Source organism: Coregonus clupeaformis, chromosome 6 (genome assembly GCF_020615455.1).
Source record: "Coregonus clupeaformis isolate EN_2021a chromosome 6, ASM2061545v1, whole genome shotgun sequence".
NCBI classification, from domain to species: domain Eukaryota; kingdom Metazoa; phylum Chordata; class Actinopteri; order Salmoniformes; family Salmonidae; genus Coregonus; species Coregonus clupeaformis.
In genome coordinates, this window is record NC_059197.1 from 12916099 (window position 1) to 12934876 (window position 18778).

General features: G+C 44.3%; 1 protein-coding gene across 1 annotated transcript; it reads right to left on the minus strand.

Moving 5' to 3' along the window:
• Positions 1–6563: 6563 nt before the first annotated feature.
• LOC121567677 (BTB/POZ domain-containing adapter for CUL3-mediated RhoA degradation protein 2-like) lies at positions 6564–18752 on the minus strand. The gene is made up of 7 exons (XM_041877889.2): positions 18568–18752; positions 17391–17605; positions 17004–17192; positions 16542–16711; positions 8978–9114; positions 7743–7938; positions 6564–7641 (listed from the first exon to the last, which is right to left on the minus strand). The coding sequence occupies exons 2-7, from the start codon at positions 17491–17493 to the stop codon at positions 7405–7407; spliced, it is 1032 nt and encodes a 343-aa protein (XP_041733823.1). The 5' UTR covers positions 17494–17605; positions 18568–18752; the 3' UTR covers positions 6564–7404.
• Positions 18753–18778: the final 26 nt, after the last annotated feature.

Genomic DNA, 18778 nt, shown 5'->3' on the forward strand with positions numbered 1-18778 from the left:
AAATTGCCAAGAAACTGAAGATCTCGTACTACTCCCTTCACAGAACAACGCAAACTGGCTCTAACCAGAATAGAAAGAGGAGTGGGAGGCCCCGGTGCACAACTGAGCAAGAGGACAAATACATTAGTGTCTAGTTTGAGAAACAGGCGCCTCACAGGTCCTCAACTGGCAGCTTCATTAAATAGTACCCGCAAAACACCAGTCTCAATGTCAACAGTGAAGAGGCGACTCCGGAATGCTGACCTTCTAGGCAGAGTTGCAAAGAAAAAGTCCAATGTCTGTGTTATTTTGCCCATCTTAATCTTTTCTTTTTATTGGCCAGTCTGAGATATGGCTTTTTCTTTGCAACTCTGCCTAGAAGGTCAGCATTCCGGAGTCGCCTCTTCACTGTTGACATTGAGACTGGTGTTTTGCGGGTACTATTTAATGAAGCTGCCAGTTGAGGACCTGTGAGGCGTCTGTTTCTCAAACTAGACACTCTAATGTATTTGTCCTCTTGCTCAGTTGTGCACCGGGGCCTCCCACTCCTCTTTCTATTCTGGTTAGAGCCAGTTTGCGCTGTTCTGTGAAGGGAGTAGTACACAGCGTTGTACGATATCTTCAGTTTCTTGGCAATTTCTCGCATGGAATAGCCTTCATTTCTCAGAACAAGAATAGACTGACGAGTTTCAGAAGAAAGTTATTTGTTTCTGGCCATTTTGAGCCTGTAATCGAACCCACAATAACTGATGCTCCAGATACTCAACTAGTCTCAAGAAGGCCCGTTTTATTGCTTCTTTAATCAGCACAACCGTTTTCAGCTGTGCTAACATAACTGCAAAAGGGTTTTCTAATGATCAATTAGCCTTTTAAAATGATAAACTTGGATTAGCAAACACAACGTGCCATTGGAACACAGGACTGATGTTTGCTGATAATGGGCCTCTGTACGCCTATGTAGATATTCCATTAAAAATCTGCTGTTTCCAGCTACAATAGCCATTTTACAACGTTAACAATGTCTACACTGTATTTCTGATCAATTTGATGTTATTTTAAAAATGGACAAAAAAATATTGCTTTTCTTTCGAAAACAAGAACATTTCTAAGTGGGACCCCCAAACTTTTGAACGGTAGTGTACATTCCTCACATCTGCCGATGGTTCAGTTGAGATGGGGACAGATTGACCAAGCCAAGGGAACTCCCAATACTGTCTGTCGGGAACACTCCTCATACACTGTGTCCCAAATGCCTATCTGCCCTGGTCCAAGGTAGTGCACTATGTAGGGAATAGGGTGCCATTTGGAATGCACAGACTGACTATAGCAATAAGCACAATCAGTGTCTCCCAAGTTGGCAAATTGATCTTGGCCAGTCTGTCTGGGCCAGTCTGCCTGGCCAGTCTGTCTGGTCTGTGTTGGGAAGCGGTTATGACACACATCTCAGCTACAGCCAGAGAGTCTTGTGGCCCTATTTTATTCTCAGCATCACAGGCGTTATGAGGGTTATATTATTAATATATAATTATGCCAAGTCACATTTTATATGGCAGGGGACCAAAATACAGTAGAAAAGTCCTGTTCGGCTGATGAGTCAGCCTACCAATTGTCATGTTCAACAAATAGTGTCCTAAAAGCTGAACAATGAGATGTGTTTATTACACTTCAAATCAAATGAAATAGAATGGAATAATGTAATGGTTTCCTGGCTTTTATTTTGTGCAAAACTACTACTATATATATATATATATATATATATATTTATTCATTCATTCATTCATTCGGAACTTAAATGACTATAGCAGTCAAAAGCTTGTGGTTAACTCCAACTACTGCATTTCTTTATGCATTTCAGAGTACTTAATATACAACAAGAAGAGAGATCATTAGTCTATAAAATAGATCAAACACGCTTTCAGGTCCTTTTATGTCAAATCTGTTAATAGCAGGGAATAAGCTATTTTCCACAAATAAACTATTTTTAATAATATAATATAATTAATTAATATGACAAAGATTAATTAATGACAAAGAACAGTTTGAAACCATTCGGTTGGCTACACCCCCAGTGGAACACTGCAAGAAGGTGTTTGGTGGACATGTAGTTCTTTAAGACCCCTTCATTTTAAAGGCATCCACTAACACCCTCGTACATTCATATTAATAGGCCCTAATGGCCAGCAATGCAGGCCAATCTATGATTTTTTGGGGTTCAGTGACTGTGGGGGGATTGCTTCAGGCAAAGTCCCCTAACACCTGTTGTTATAGTGAAACTACAGTGTCGCTACAAGTATAAGGCAACTTAATGTGAAGCGTTAACATTCTCTGACTGTGGAGTTCCCATTTTCTGATAGTATTTTACTGTATAGTTAGTTATGAACAAATCTGAAAAAAAAATGGGTAGCCTTTAAATTGCTGTGAAAACTGATGGATTTGATTGTAACAGGTGCTCCTATTACTTTACAAATGGCTATTACTACTATTATAAGCGATCTAATGCAAACTGCACAACCTATAGCGCCGGAGGATCTTCAGTGTGACTGTCTTAATATCGATAAAGAAAGAAGGCTTCACTAAAACAATGTGACTGTCTTAATATCGATAAAGAAAGAAGGCTTCACTAAAACAATGGCGCAATTAGCCACGGCAGTAGATAGGCTATTGCTCTGTGATCTATCCGGCACCGCAACAGCCTAGGCTATCTTTCGCTGTGTGTTCCACCTGTAGCAAGCCGTTCTCGTCTATAACAAAAGGTTTCCATAGGAAGGTTTTCATTCCAATCGCTCTTCCTCATCATACTCCCTTGGAAAACTAAACTGCTGAAGCGACAACATTCAAGGGAAACCGAGGGAAGCGGCGACAAACCTGAAAAACGTAATGTAGCGTGTTAAATGATGGAGATGTACTGATAATAACATGCGTTACGTTATTGCCAGCCTGTGGCTAGAGTAGGCTACACAGTGAAAACTAAAATATAGTGTATCAATTCCTATCGCGCGCAGTACACACAGCAAATGTATCCACAACATTATCATTCTTCATCATGTAACACGGAAATTGACAGAGAAATACATTATGGACCTGATTTGCTGAAATTTCCCCCATTCATTATAGACCAAGCGCTCAACAGGGGCGTGAAACAAATGCACTTACCTCTCGTTTCACATTCCATAGTAATTTCTCTTTGAATTCTTCATCTGTGGACGAACCCATGACTCTCCGTGGTCTTGTGTCAGTCTCTGTGACAGACGAAGTTACAGCCACAACGTGACTGTCCGCAATCACGGATGTCTGGTGCTTTCCGCCCTTTCTTAAAGCTTCTATTTACTTTTTCCTCCTTCCTTCCTTCCCTCTCACAGCAATGTGCTCGTACCTCCTGATAGCAGGCCGTTGACGCATCTGTGTTCCCGTCCTGCCGCGGAGCATTGAGGAGCCATCTTCAGGTCCCCTCAAAATGACGCCAGCGGTGCTAGACCCGCCCCCTTTACCACTGTTTATCAATGGAGTAAATCACTTCACCTACCTCGTGCTCCAAACGCAGCTCCAGCACGATGACATGCAGTTATTTATAGCTCTCCTCTCCCTCTCCTCTCCTCTCCTCTCCTCTCCTCTGTGTGTGTGTGAGGACTGGAGGATTGGGGGGTATTGAGTTGTGATGCTAAGCAGCATTTTAGCTGTAGTCTTTGTATGTAATATGAAAAGAGCCATAGGGGTTTCAAAGACAGACTGACTCACATAACAACAACACTGACAGGACACACACAAACACACAATACAAGACAACACAGATACACAAAATACCATAACTGACAACAGAAACAATCTCATTCATTTATTTTGGGCTCCATTCATGTGTGTGACTATCATTAAATTGATTAATTCTATTGTCAAATAACATGCCAAAGCAAATAGCCCTGCTTGGACTAGTGTTTAATTCAATTAAAATTACGAAATACATTACCATTATTCTGATCCATGGCATTGGATTTGTCTGAGCCTATTTTGAGGCTAAGAATATCTTGAATTAAGATTGTCTTGAGGCCAGCGGCTCCCTGTTTTAGAAATGATGTCATCGCATGTTAGGCTGCAGTAGAAATAAATAAATGTGGTCATTAGCATCCTGATATACAGAATAACCTTTTTCACTGGGACCTTTTTCTGTCATTATACCTCTAACTAGGGCCCCATGTGGCCTGTCAATGAACTACAGTTGTCTGCCCAGAACCATGCCCGTTGCTTCCCTCCACTGGTTCCAGAACCATGCCCGTTGCTTCCCTCCACTGGTTCCAGAACCATGCCCGTTGCTTCCCTCCACTGGTTCCAGAACCATGCCCGTTGCTTCCCTCCACTGGTTCCAGAACCATGCCCGTTGCTTCCCTCCACTGGTTCCAGAACCATGCCCGTTGCTTCCCTCCACTGGTTCCAGTGGAATATGGACAGATGTTTCATGAGCTGAAATAAAAGATCCCAGAAATCTTCCATATGCACAAAAAGCTTATTTCTCTCAAATTATATGCACAAATGTGTTTACATCCCTGTTAGTGAGCATTTCTCCTTTGCCAAGATCATCCATCCACCTGACAGTTGTGGCATATCAATAAACTGATTAAACAGCATGATCATTACACAGGTGCACCTTGTGCTGGGGACAATAAAAGGCCACTAAAATGTGCCGTTTTGTCACAACACCACAGAGTTGAGGGTGCGCGCAATTGGCATGCTGACTGCAGGAATGTCCACCAGAGCTGTTGCCAGAGAACTTAATGTTAAATTCTCTACAATAAGCCGCCTCCAACGTCGTTTTAGAGAATTTGGCAGTACGTCCAACCGGACTAAAAACCATGTGTAACCACGCCAGCCCAGCAACTCCACATCCGGCTTCTCCACACAGCAGGATCGTCTGAGACCAGCCACCCGGACAGCTGATTAAACTGTCCATAGGGGGAGTAGCAGGGGGAGGGGGGAGCAGTTGGCTGACTAGTGTTGGATATTCAGCAGCCTGATGGTCTGAGAGTAGAAACTATTGGCCAGTCTTTCAGTTTTTGCCATGATGCTCCTGTACTGCCCACATCTGAGTGATTGAAGCAGGAAGAACAGGGCATGGCTTGGGTAGCTGGGGTTGCTGATGATCTTCTTGACCTTCCTGTGACACCTGGTGTTGTAGCTGTCCTGTAGGGCAGGCGGTGTCCACCCAATGGTGCGTTCTGCTGCACGTATCACCCTCTGAAGAGCCTGGCGGTGGAGTTGCCGCACCAGGCTGTGATGCAGCCCGACAGCATGCTCTCGATGGTGTTCCTGTAGAACACTGTGAGGGCCCTTCGGGTACAAGCTGAATTTCTTCAGCATCCTGAGGTTGAAGAGTCGCTACGGTGTCCTTGTGGTTAGACCATTTCAGCTTCTCTGAGATGTGTACGCAGAGGAATTTGAAGTTATTGACCGTCTCCACCGCGGCCCCATTGATGAGGATGCTGGCGTGTCCAGCCTGGTTCCTCCTGAAGTCCACAATCAGCTCCTTTGTTTTGCTGACGTTGAGGGGAGAGGTTGTTTACCTGGCACCATGCTGTCAGAGTGTCTACCTCCTCCCTGTAGGTTGTCTTGTCGTTGGTAATCAGGTCTACTGCTGTCATGTCATCAGCGAACTTGATGATGGAGTTGGAAGTGTGTGAGGCCACGCAGTCGTGCCTGAGTGATGAAGCAATGCGAACGAGGAAGCAATGCGAACGAGGAAGCAATGCGAACGAGGAAGCAATTCTGCTAAGCAGCACAGTGAAGCCTGTTACACAAAGACTGGGTTTCCATTGTATTATTTGAAACGTTTTTATTATGGAAAATAAAGGAATAAAGATTAAACTGCATTAAAACACAAGAAGCACACTCTTAAAAGTGTTAAAGAGGACATTTCTTGAGTGAATACTTGATTTAAAAAAAAAACTGTTAATAAGCACGATCTGCCATTCATTAACCTCGTCCCCAGGCTACTGCACAAAGCATTGGGCCGAAGTATCTGGGAACGAGATTAAACATTCATAGGACATCGCTGAATGTGTCCCTCGTGTTAATTTCATTGAAAGTCTTTGGCATGATTATAGGTCAAAATGTGATATGAGAAACTCTCAAAACTATAAATATACACTCTAAAAAAAAAAACATTCACCGTCTTCCCTGTCTATTGACAGAAGGCGATAGGGCTATGATAGTTGATTTGGATCCTATAACTTGTCACACAACGCCAAAAAAAGTATATAGCTGTATAATAAATGAACATTTGTCTATAACAGTCTGGTGGCTACCTATCAGTGGTCCGAGACCTATCTGATATGTGATTGGCTGCTGAAGTGATGACAGTATTGGGCCTGTCTCAAATGGCACCCTATTCCCTATATAGAGACCCACGGTGGAGTTGTCATAATACCCATAAAACCTAGCGGTCAAACAAGGAAATGGTTCCAAACGTTTTTCCACCATTCATTTTTCCCATTGGGGATTTTAGAAACACTTAAAATAAGGGCTGTGTTTCGTGTAGGTTTACCCTGGTGTGACGTTTAGATAACCATGTAAATCTCTCTAGGACAAGGTGACTTTTGTAAATATATTCGCCTGTATTTACCCATACTGTGGTACTACTGTTGGGACCTGGTCAAAAGTAGTGCACTATACAGGAAATAGAATGCAGCCTATATTATCCGACTACATTATCTGAATAAAGCCTATATTATCCGACTACATTATCTGAATAAAGCCTATATTATCCGACTACATTATCTGAATAAAGCTCATGTTGGAAAATATATCTTAACTGTTCTATTATGGACCGAGGTATAACATTAATACGTTCGCAATTTTGATTGTTTGAACACGGATTCGATTGTGTTGTGAAGAGAGTTCTATATAACATTTTAAAAAAGGAGAAATAGCATAAGCATCTCAACGTTTTAAAATCACCAGTTGTCCATTGACAAAGTCTGTCAGGCACCAGGGTGATGCAGCATGGCAGCCATTTTGTGCCCAATGGCCATTTTGGGCCCACCAACAACAGTGCCTCAGTGGTGGATGTAGTGAATGAGTGAACGAGCCAGCGGAGAGCCAGTTTCCTCCTCTGTGTTTAGATGGCACCCTTTTCCCTACTTCTGACCAGAGCCTGTGCATAGGATGAGGAATAGGGTGGCATTTGGAAGCCATCACTCCCTCTCACCAAGGACTGTAGCAGAGCCATCACTCCCTCTCACCAAGGACTGTAGCAGAGCCATCACTCCCTCTCACCAAGGACTGTAGCAGAGCCATCACTCCCTCTCACCAAGGACTGTAGCAGAGCCATCACTCCCTCTCACCAAGGACCGTAGCAGGAAGGATATGATAGGGTTGATGAATCATCTGACCATTATGAGGCCCTCATTGAGATGTGACTGACGGTGAGACGGGGAGCCCTTAGTGTCCCAGCGGCCGGTCGTCGTAGGCGCTGTACCTCTTGACGTGGATGCGGCGTACGCGCTCCCTAAGGTCCACCCCCGAGTGGGTGGGGCCTTCCTCCTCCTCGCTGTGGGAACCACAGTGGGCGTGGCGACGGCGTGTGGCCTCCAATAAGGTGTCGTCAGGGACAGGAAGTGTCTCGTAGAGCAGAGCGTTCAGGGTCTCCTCGTAGATCCTGGCCTCTGGGAACTCCACCTGGGATAGAGACAGACAGACGGACAGACGGGGTCAACATGAAGATTAGCTGCAGGACAAAACTTGTGTGTGTGTGTGCGCGCGTGTAACTCCGAACCAACCTTGGTCTGTTTTTTCTCTGTGGCGTAGACTATGGATGTGCAGCAGACCTCCGCCAGCTTGCGTCCCTGTCCGTAGAACGACCAGCAGCAGATCTCGTCGCCGATCACGTCCTTGATGAAGAGAACACGGCCATTGTAGCTCAGAGACAGCTTGTCAAACAGCTCAATATTCTTCAACAGGTTGTCGTCTGAGTTACTGTGGAGGAGTACAACCCACAGGTCAGGAGGTACAGTAAGTATTTCATTGTCAACACAGTACATGATGAGTGGTCCTCTGTAGCTCAGCTGGTAGAGCGTGGCGCTTGTAACGCCAGGGTAGTGGGTTCGATCCCCGGGACCACCCATACGTAAAAATGTATGCACACATGACTAAGTCGCTTTGGATAAAAGCGTCTGCTAAAATGGCATATTATTATTATTATTATTATTATTATTAGAGGCCCTCACTAAGCACTTACCAGTAGTCATTAACTATTATTGACTCTCCAAACAACAGAACAGGCATAGGGTTCACTAGACGTGTAGTAGTACCTGGTATAGGAGTACTTGACGTGTAGTAGTACCTGGTATAGGAGTACTTGACGTGTAGTAGTACCTGGTATAGGAGTACTTGACGTGTAGTAGTACCTGGTATAGGAGTACTTGACGTGTAGTAGTACCTGGTATAGGAGTACTTGACGTGTAGTAGTACCTGGTATAGGAGTACTTGACGTGTAGTAGTACCTGGTATAGGAGTACTTGACGTGTAGTAGTACCTGGTATAGGAGTACTTGACGTGTAGTAGTACCTGGTATAGGAGTACTTGACGTGTAGTAGTACCTGGTATAGGAGTACTTGACGTGTAGTAGTACCTGGTATAGGAGTACTTGACGTGTAGTAGTACCTGGTATAGGAGTACTTGACGTGTAGTAGTACCTGGTATAGGAGTACTAGACGTGTAGTAGTACCTGGTATAGGAGTACTTGACGTGTAGTAGTACCTGGTATAGGAGTACTTGACGTGTAGTAGTACCTGGTATAGGAGTACTTGACGTGTAGTAGTACCTGGTATAGGAGTACTTGACGTGTAGTAGTACCTGGTATAGGAGTACTTGACGTGTAGTAGTACCTGGTATAGGAGTACTTGACGTGTAGTAGTACCTGGTATAGGAGTACTTGACGTGTAGTAGTACCTGGTATAGGAGTACTTGACGTGTAGTAGTACCTGGTATAGGAGTACTTGACGTGTAGTAGTACCTGGTATAGGAGTACTTGTTGTTGCTTCTGTTGTACAGCAGCTTCACTACAGGCTTGGTGCAGGCCTGGATCAGTCTCTCCTCCTCCTTGGCAGAGGTGACCACAGGGATTACACACAGAGACTGCTCCTTCTGGTCCTGTTAATCAAACACACAACAGGGATTACACACAGAGACTGCTCCTTCTGGTCCTGTTAATCAAACACACCACAGGGATTACACACAGAGACTGCTCCTTCTGGTCCTGTTAATCAAACACACCACAGGGATTACACACAGAGACTGCTCCTTCTGGTCCTGTTAATCAAACACACCACAGGGATTACACACAGAGACTGCTCCTTCTGGTCCTGTTAATCAAACACACCACAGGCAGGCTGGTATAGTACATAACAGACACCACAGACAGGCTGGTATTGTACATAGAGAGAAAGAGGTCCAGAACCAGTCTAAATGCCTGGTTCCACTCTCACTGGCTCTGTGCTGCTGAACAATACAAAGGCTTTGTGTCAGGACATATAGTAGGGCTCGGGTCAATTCCATTTCAACAACTCAGTCAGGTCAGAAGGTGAGGTGAAAGTTCCTTTATTGATTGAAGCACGCTCACAGAATTGGAATGGACTGGAATTTAACATTCACCTCCTCCATATAAGAGTGTAAAGATGGTTGAAACTAGGGTTGGTGGTATCCAGATTTCCATACCTTCATACCGTGCTTGTGCCATCCCGGGATATATGATATTACCGGTAGTGCACACAAGGGGCGCTATTTTTTTCTTTTTACAAAAAAAATAAATAAACTCTTACCAGATTGCTAACAAAATGCTAACAAGGTCTAAGGCATTCTCATAGCGGATGCTAGGTAAATGCTAATGAGCGCATGCAAACATGTATTACTAGGACAGACAACCCAGCTCATAAAGTTATGCAAGAATCTCAAAACACAGTTTGCAGCATGCACAATACAAATATTAGGCAGCAGGGATCTTAATCCAGGAGGAGATTGTGTGCTGCAAGCTAACGTTAGCCACTTAGCTAACATTAGCAAGTTAGCAAAATCCAGCTGGAGAGAATTTAGCACACAGATAGTTAACTTCATAGTTATAAGATATATGGCTGGCAAACAGTAGTGAAGTGTAACTTGATCACCTCACTTAAGTTGTGCTGCAGAAGTGACTCACCTCACAAAGCTCCCACAAAGACTTTCATAACTAAGATAGACCACAGCCTGCCGTTTCCAACGGGAACAAATGAGTGGGCAGAACAAGCAAGGAAGTGGGCAGAGCCAAGCACGAGTTAGCAAGATCCTATTTGGTGCATTCTAGCAAACATTTGCATATTTCCGTTAGGGAACGCCTACTCTGAAGTGTGCAATAACTCAATTCGCCTTTGCACTTCTTCTAAACAACACCATTTTTTGAAACTTTTGCAATGATTGAAGTCCACAAAACTGTCCACTGTGTTCGTAACAGATTTTAGTTTTGGGAACATAAACTGCATTGAGATCAAATGTTTCATTGATGAGAACATTTGCAGAATGTCGGCCAAAATTAATCCACGCTAACTAAAATACTAACGAGCGCATTGCGAACATTTTTTACAGTTTCTGACCTAAACTATTACATTTACGTCATTTAGCAGACGGAATCCATGGAAACCATGTGTTTGATACCATTCCACTAATTCTGCTCCAGCCATTACCACAAGCCCATCCTCCCCAATTAAGGTGCCACCAACCTCCTGTGAAGTATACAAGTAACTCAAAAACGCTACTCACAGTTTGCTGCACGCACAAAACAAATATTAGCCTGCAAGGCTCTTGATCCAGGAGGCGATTCTCTGCTGTTACCAAGTGAATGCTTGATTTTGGAAGAAGCTAACCACTTGGCTAACTAGCTACTAAATTAGCAAACCAAATGCACAACTGCAAAGCATTTACCACATTTTAGACAATTAACTTAATAGTTATAAGACATCCAGCTGGCAAACATTTAGTTGTGAATTTCCTACTGTAATTTGATCACCCGGAGCATGTTGCATTTACATTTTAGTCATTTAGCTCTTATCCAGAGTGCATACATTTTCATACTGGCCCCCCGTGGGAAACGAACCCACAACCCTGGCGTTGCAAGCGCCATGCTCTACCAACTGAGCTACAGGGGACATTGCATGACAGAGAGTGACTCACAAGGCTCCGGTCTCTCGTCATTGCGTGGGACTACCGTAGATTTCATAACAATGTGAAGCAATGTCCTTAATCTCCTAACTTTTTGACCAAATTGACTGCAGGTATTTACTTAAGTAGTTAAAAAATATATTCAAATTCATAAAAATAAATAAATAAATAGTTTTAAAATGGTATTGATGGTATTGAAAAACCATCCTGAGGATTTTTCCAAATACCCGGTATAGGGTATACCGCCCAACCGTGGTTTAAACTTGTATTCACTAAACTACCACAAGTGTAGAGCATATCACATCAAACATTGTACAAACCTTAAGCATCTCTGAGGTAGAGCATCTCTCTTATAATGCAATCATTTCAGTCTTAAGACTTGCTCAAAGATTTATTCATAGAAGCATCTGAGCAGTAAATTCCAATCTGAAAATGACGACTACACTTCATTCATAAACCTTTTAGTGACCTCCCCTATCGGTCACCAAAAAAAAAGGGAACATGACATGAATGAAAGCCAGAGCGTTTTTTTTTTTATTCAACATGGCATTGATTCAAGACTCCTCAGCATAGACGTGGTAAAGAGGTTAATGGAACGCAGACCATGGGGGATAGATGAAGGACGCTGGATTGGAGTGCATTCAAAAAATCTGATCTAACGAAGTCGATATTCGTCAAATCCGTAATGATTTATGTTTTGTAACAGGCCCACAATGTGGTAACTAAAGTCTGATTTGGATAGATTTGGCTGTTTTCACTGCATGACAATTAGAAGTTGTCCCTTTTCAGGTTTAAAAGAACAAGTGACAACTAAATGCTAACTCCCGTTGGTACAAGCTGGTAGCATAGCTAGCATACAGAAATCGGTGGTGGTAGTCAGTCGTTTTGAACTGTAATGCTGTTGGTTGGTGACGATGACATGAACATGTATTGGGGTTGACATCCATACAAGCATTATACAGATTTTTTCCTCAACAGTGTGAAATACACATAGAAACAGTAGCCTAAAATGTAGGCTAATTTTGCTGGGGGGCAATGAGGAGATTCAGGATCTTTCCCCCCCACGCATTTCCATTGTTTTGGTCAGGTTCGATTGATCTCTTTACCGCATGTATCGCTGTCACCATGGAGACAGCAGAATCTCCCAAGTAGAACCTTGGCTAGTCCAAATACGGAATGCCAGGCATTCCAATCAACATCACACTGACAGCATCCTAAATGGTACACTATTACCAACATAGTGCACCAGGGGCCCTGGTCAAAAGTAGTACTCTACATGGGGAATAGGGAGCCATTTGAGACGCAAACACATTATACCCACTGCCTCTAGGGTTGTGACATCATGGAATTTTGAATGACTGATTGGCCAGCCAAATGATGATGATGATGGTGGTCCCCATAATAACGGTTCGAACAGCAAAAATAAATTTAAAAAGTAGAGCATGGCGCTTGCAACGCCAGGGTTGTGGGTTCGATTCCCAAGGGGGCCAGTATGGAAAATGTATGCACTCACTAACTGTAAGTCGCTCTGGATAAGAGCGTCTGCTAAATGACTAAAACGTAAAAAAATCTTTTTTTTTAAAATTTATTTTACAGTTGTTTTTAGACAAACATTTTCTCCTCTCCTGACTGCATATGCTGCCATTGAAATATAATGAATAGAACCGGCATCCCCATTCAAGTCAATGATGGCGTAATGGGTGGACTGGCGCCCATTGCGAGTGTACCCTTCGGAAACAAAGCAGGAAGTAAAATATGTGCTTAAATATACAGTCGTGGTCAAAGGTTTTGAGAATGACACAAATACTAAATTTGCCATGAAAAAAAAAAAAACATTTCCACTGTATTTCAGCCCTACCACAAAAGGACAAGCTTCCATCATGTCAGCGATTCTCCCGTTAACATAGGTGAGAGTGTTGACGAGGACAAGGCTGGAGATGACTCTGTCATGCTGATTGAGTTAGAATAACAGACTGGAAGCTTTAAAAGGAGGGTGGTGCTTGAAATCATTGTTCTTCCTCTGTTAACCATGGTTACCTGCAAGGAAACACGTGCCGTCATCATTGCTTTGCACAAAAAGGGCTTCACAGGCAAGGATATTGCTGCTAGTAAGATTGCACCTAAATCAACCATTTATCGGATCATCAAGAACTTCAAGGAGAGAGGTTCAACTGTTGTGAAGAAGGCGTCAGGGCACCCAAGAAAGTCCAGCATGCGCCAGGACCGTCTCCTAAAGTTGATTCAGCTGCGGGATCGGGGCACCACCAGTGCAGAGCTTGCTCAGGAATGGCAGCAGGCAGGTGTGAGTGCATCTGCACGCACAGTGAGGCGAAGAGTTTTGGAGGATGGCCTGGTGTCAAGAAGGGCAACAAAGAAGCCACTTCTCTCCAGGAAAAACATCAGGGACAGACTGATATTCTGCAAAAGGTACAGGGATTTGACTGTTGAGGACTGGGGTAAAGTCCTTTTCTCTGATGAATCCCCTTTCTGATTGTTTGGGGCATCCGGAAAACACCTTGTCCGGAGAAGACAAGGTTAGCGCTACCATCAGTTCTGTGTCATGCCAACAGTAAAGCATCCCGAGACCATTCATGTGTGGGGTTGCTTCTCAGCCAAGGGAGTGGGCTCACTCACAATGTTGCCTAAGAACACAGCCATGAATAAAGAATGGTACCAACACATCCACCGAGAGCAACTTCTCCCAACCATCCAAGAACAGTTTGGTGACGACCAATGCCTTTTCCAGCATGATGGAGCACCTTGCCATAAGGCAAAAGTGATAACTAAGTGTCTCGGGGAACAAAACATCGACATTTTGGGTCCATGGCCAGGAAACTCCCCAGACCTTAATCCCCTTGTGGTCGATCCTCAAGAGGCGGGTGGACAAACAAAAACCCACAAATTCTGACAAACTCCAAGCATTGATTATGCAAGAATGGGCTGCCATCAGTCAGGATGTGGCCCAGAAGTTAATTGACAGCATGCCAGGGCGGATTGCAGAGGTCTTGAAAAAGAAGGGTCAACACTGCAAATATTGAATCTTTGCATAAACTTAATGTAATTGTCAATAAAAGCCTTTGACACTTATGGAATGCTTGTAATTATACTTCAGTATACCATAGTAACATCTCATAACACTGAAGCAGCGAACTTTGTGAAGACCAATACTTGTGTCATACTCAAAAAACGTTTGACCACGACTGTACACTACATGACCAAAAGTACGTGCTCGTCGAACATTTCATTCCAAAATCATGGTTATTAATATGAAGTTGCTGCTACAACAGCCTCCACTCTTCTAATAGTAAGGCTTTCCACTAGATGTTAGAACATTGCTGTATGAAAATGTATGCACTCACTAACTGTAAGTCGCTCTGGATAAGAGCGTCTGCTAAAATGACTAACATGTAATTGCTGCGGTGACTTGCTTCCATTCAGCCACAAGAGCATTAGTGAGGTCGGGCTGTTAGACCTGGCTCGCACTCCGCGTTCCAATTCATCCCAAAGGTATTCTTCTTGAGCCACTCCTTTGTTGCCTTGGCCGTGTGTTTTGGGTCATTGTCATGCTGGAATACCCATCCACAACCCATTTTCAATGCCCTAGTTGAGAGAAGGAGGTTCTCACCCAAGATTTGACGGTACATGGCCCCGTCCATCGTCCCTTTGATGCGGTGAAGTTGTCCTGTCCCCTTAGCAGAAAAACACCCCCAAAGCATAATGTTTCCACCTCCATGTTTGACGGTGGGGATGGTGTTCTTGGGGTCATAGGCAGCATTCCTCCACCTCCAAACACGGCGAGTTGAGTTGAGTTGATGCCAAAGAGCTCGATTTTGGTCTCATCTGACCACAACGCTTTCACCCAGTTCTCCTCTGAATCATTCAGATGTTCATTGGCAAACTTCAGACGGGCATGTATATGTGCTTTCTTGAGCTGGGGGACCTTGCGGGCGCTGCAGGAATTCAGTCCTTCACGGCGTAGTGTGTTACCAATTGTTTTCTTGGTGACTATGGTCCCAGTTGCCTTGAGATCATTGACAAGATCCTCCCGTGTAGTTCTGGGCTGATTCCTCAGCTCTTTGGTCTTGGCGGAGAGTTTGGAATCTGATTGATTGATTGCTTGTGTGGACAGGTGTCTTTTATACAGGTAACAAGCTGAGATTAGGAGCACTCCCTTTAAGAGTGTGCTCCTAATCTCAGCTCGTTACCTATATAAAAGACACCTGGGAGCCAGAAATCTTTCTGATTGAGAGGGGATCAAATACTTATTTCCCTCATTAAAATGCAAATCAATTTATAACATTTTTTACATGCGTTTTTTTGTTGTTATTCTGTCTCTCACTGTTCAAATAAACCTACCATTAAAATTATAGACTGATCATTTCTTTGTCAGTGGGCAAACGTACAAAATCAGCAGGGGATCAAATACTTTTTCCCCCTCACTGTATACTATATGTGCTGTTTGTTGATTCAACTCAACTGACATTACTGCTGCTGCATCGTGGTGGGCATTGCCTAGGTAACTAAACACCTGTTTCCTCGTTTCAGCAAGGAACCAAAAATGTTTAATCACATTGTTAAGAGTCCATGTTAGAGCCGAAACTGTCTCAACCACACGAATACCCAGCCGTCCCGTCTTCAGTAAGCTGTTCGTTCCACAAACGTTTTTCTACGGTTATGATGGTTATTTTATTTTCATGACAGTCTTCATCCATAACCATCGGTTACACTGTAATTGTGTCAGCCCTAACTGCCACTGATGGTAAACAAACATTTTTACATTTACATTTGAGTCATTTAGCAGACGCTCTTATCCAGAGCGACTTACAGTTTAGTGAATACACTTTTTTTTTTATACTGGCCCCCCGTGGGAATCGACCCCACAACCCTGGCATTGCAAACGCCATGCTCTATCAACTGAGCTACATCCCTGCCGGCCATTCCCTCCCCTACCCTGGACGACGCTGGGCCAATTGTGCGCCGCCCATGAGTCTCCCGGTCGCGGCCGGCTGCGACAGAGCCTGGATTCGACCCAGGATCTCTAGTGGCACAGTTAGCACTGCGATGCAGTGCCTTAGACCACTGCGCCACTCAGGAGCAAACAGTATTGTTGTCCTATAGCCACTAACAGAGTAGACACACTAGTCAAAGCAAATCAAATATCACAACGCGAGGAAGCAATCTGTGGAGCACTTGTTCAAGTTGGCCAAAACTGCAGCAAACAAACATACATTACAATCTGTTGCCTTCATGCACAGATCTAGCATCTAGCAAAGCTGCAGGTTGGAACACACAGCCTGCACCTCAAGCACCCTATTCCCTATGTAGTGCACTACTTTCGTCCAGAGTCCTATGGGCCATTTGGGGAGCACGTCGCTCTCCGTGTCACTGACCTGCAGGCCTCCCTGGCACAGCTCCATCAGACCCTGGATCAGGTAATACTTGGCCTCTGCCAGCAGCTCCAGAACCCCCTGCCTGCCAGGGGGCAAGGTGACCGCTTCCTCCCGCAGGTACGTCAGGATGGAGCCAAAGTGCTTCCCACTACGATCTATCAGGATCCAGCCTGGAAAGGACCATGCAAGGCAAATGAAAGGCAACGGTCAGTTCCGGTCCGATCTTTATAGTAGCATAGTTCTGTGTATCTTTTTGATGATGTGCCTGCCCTAAGGCCTGTACATGTATATCCAAATGGTATTTGTAATCATTGCTGATGTTTGTTGCTTTAGCCATCTGCTCCATTCCGAAGTCTGTATTAGACTAAGTAGAGTTCCCTCTATGTTTCTGATCCATAAGAGCGACAGACTTTTTGGAAGGGAACTCAGCCTTTGTAATTGTTAATTGACAGTCCTTCTCACCCTCTCTGTCAATGAAGACCTCCTTCCTGCCACTGAACATGGCCTTCAGCACGGAGTCCTGCCTGGTGAGCACCTGCAGCGTGGTGTAGAACAGGGTCCCCCCTACGTTCAGACGCACGTACTTGTTACCCAGGCCCACCGCCGCTCTGTAGCTGCACGTCTTGGTCTTGGGACACGCCATCTGGGAGGCTTGGGAGGGGGAGAATAGGATGGAAATGTCTCTTCGGCATCACCATACAAGAATTTAAAAGATTGCATACACGTACACATCATACATATTCAAAACTGTCAGCCTAGCACAATGTATAGCCTACATAAACACAGAGGATATTGGCACGTTCATTCATAACCAACCACTGCGCTTATTGCCCACTGTTCCATGTATACCTTCATGGGGAGGTCTAATGGCTTGGGAGCCAGTGGAGATGGCCTGGGTCTGAGGGTGGAGGAGCAGCCGGTGCAGGGGGAGCTGGCAGCTGTCCCCGGACATGTCCCTCTGGAGGTAGATGACCACCCTGCAGACGGAGGTCCTGGTGTCCCCCGCCGTGGTGACAGCTACTGGGGGGGCCGCCACAGCCTTTCACGGGCCCTGCAGATCATACCTGGTGGAGGGGCGCAATAGAAAACCACCGCTTTCTTTAGGCCTTGCCCTCAAAGCCCTGGCCTGTGCTGAGATGCTCTGACCAATGCGATCAGAAGTAAAACCCTAATAGTCGAGAATGTTGTGAACACAGTGGCGAGAGGAAGCCACCCACCCAATCAGTGTCTTCCTCTCGATTTCCCTTTCCCCTAGCATGGAATGTGGCTGGACCCACTACACTGTGTGTCCATCTTCATACAATAAACAAACTGTCTTATTTGGGAGAATGTCCCCAAAAACGTTGCATACCAGAGGCAGACAGTCTGTCTCTGGGGAACTTTGATTCAGATGGGTGCAGTAGTGTAATTCAAACATGCACAGGAAGTTGTGTTGTAGTCCCGTGTAGCTCAGTTGGTAGAGCATGGCGCTTGCTACGCCAGGGTTGTGGGTTCGATTCCCACGGGGGGGGGGAAATGTATGCACTAACTGTAAGTCGCTCCGGATAAGAGCGTCTGCTAAATGACTCAAATGTAAATATCAATCCATTACACATATGGTTACTACTATGAAATACAATGTCATGTATTTTCATAACGGTCATGGCATAAATCCTAATAAATAGTCAAATTAGAGACTACTAAAATACGCATACAACGTCAGTACATATAATTATGAGATACGGCTAACTAACCAGCAACATGCCACATAGGGTTGAGTCACAAATTGTATTTCAGCTAGCTACCTAACATTAGTCTTGCTAGCTACTGGCTAACTTACTGTACAAATTCAAGATCATTGAGACGAACCTGAATGACCTAGTCCTAGTGTATAATAACTAGCTAACGTTAGCTAACAAACCTAACTTGAAAGATAATGAGTAAAATGTGTGACTTACTGGCTTTTCTCCTTGCCACCCCGGCAAAAGCTAGCTGAAGAAGCTAGTTAGCTAAGATTAGCTAGCTAGCATATTTTCAAGATACTCACCCACGCCATCTTTCTCTTGGGGTAATTCGTTTGTTGAACAGGTTAGTACATTGGAAGCTATGTTATGTAGCTACGCCACCTAGAATACGCCAACTACAATTGCAAATATTCACAAGGCAACGACGTTTAATAACTTTCCCCAACTACAGAAATGTGTGCTACTACAAATCATGTTTGCGCTTGCGTACTACAACTCCCATCCCCTCCCTAC

What these genes read in the sequence shown, in the direction of transcription:
- LOC121567677 (XM_041877889.2), bottom strand. Translation starts at nt 17,493, where the DNA reads ATGTCCGGGGACAGCTGCCAGCTCCCCCTGCACCGGCTGCTCCTCCAC. An exon ending in TGTGCCAGGGAGGCCTGCAG is followed by an intron (nt 9,115 to 16,541) that starts GTCAGTGACACG and finishes TTTGATTAACAG; the next exon opens with GACCAGAAGGAGCAGTCTCT. An exon ending in AACAAGTACTCCTATACCAG is followed by an intron (nt 7,939 to 8,977) that starts GTACTACTACAC and finishes ACTCCTCCACAG; the next exon opens with TAACTCAGACGACAACCTGT.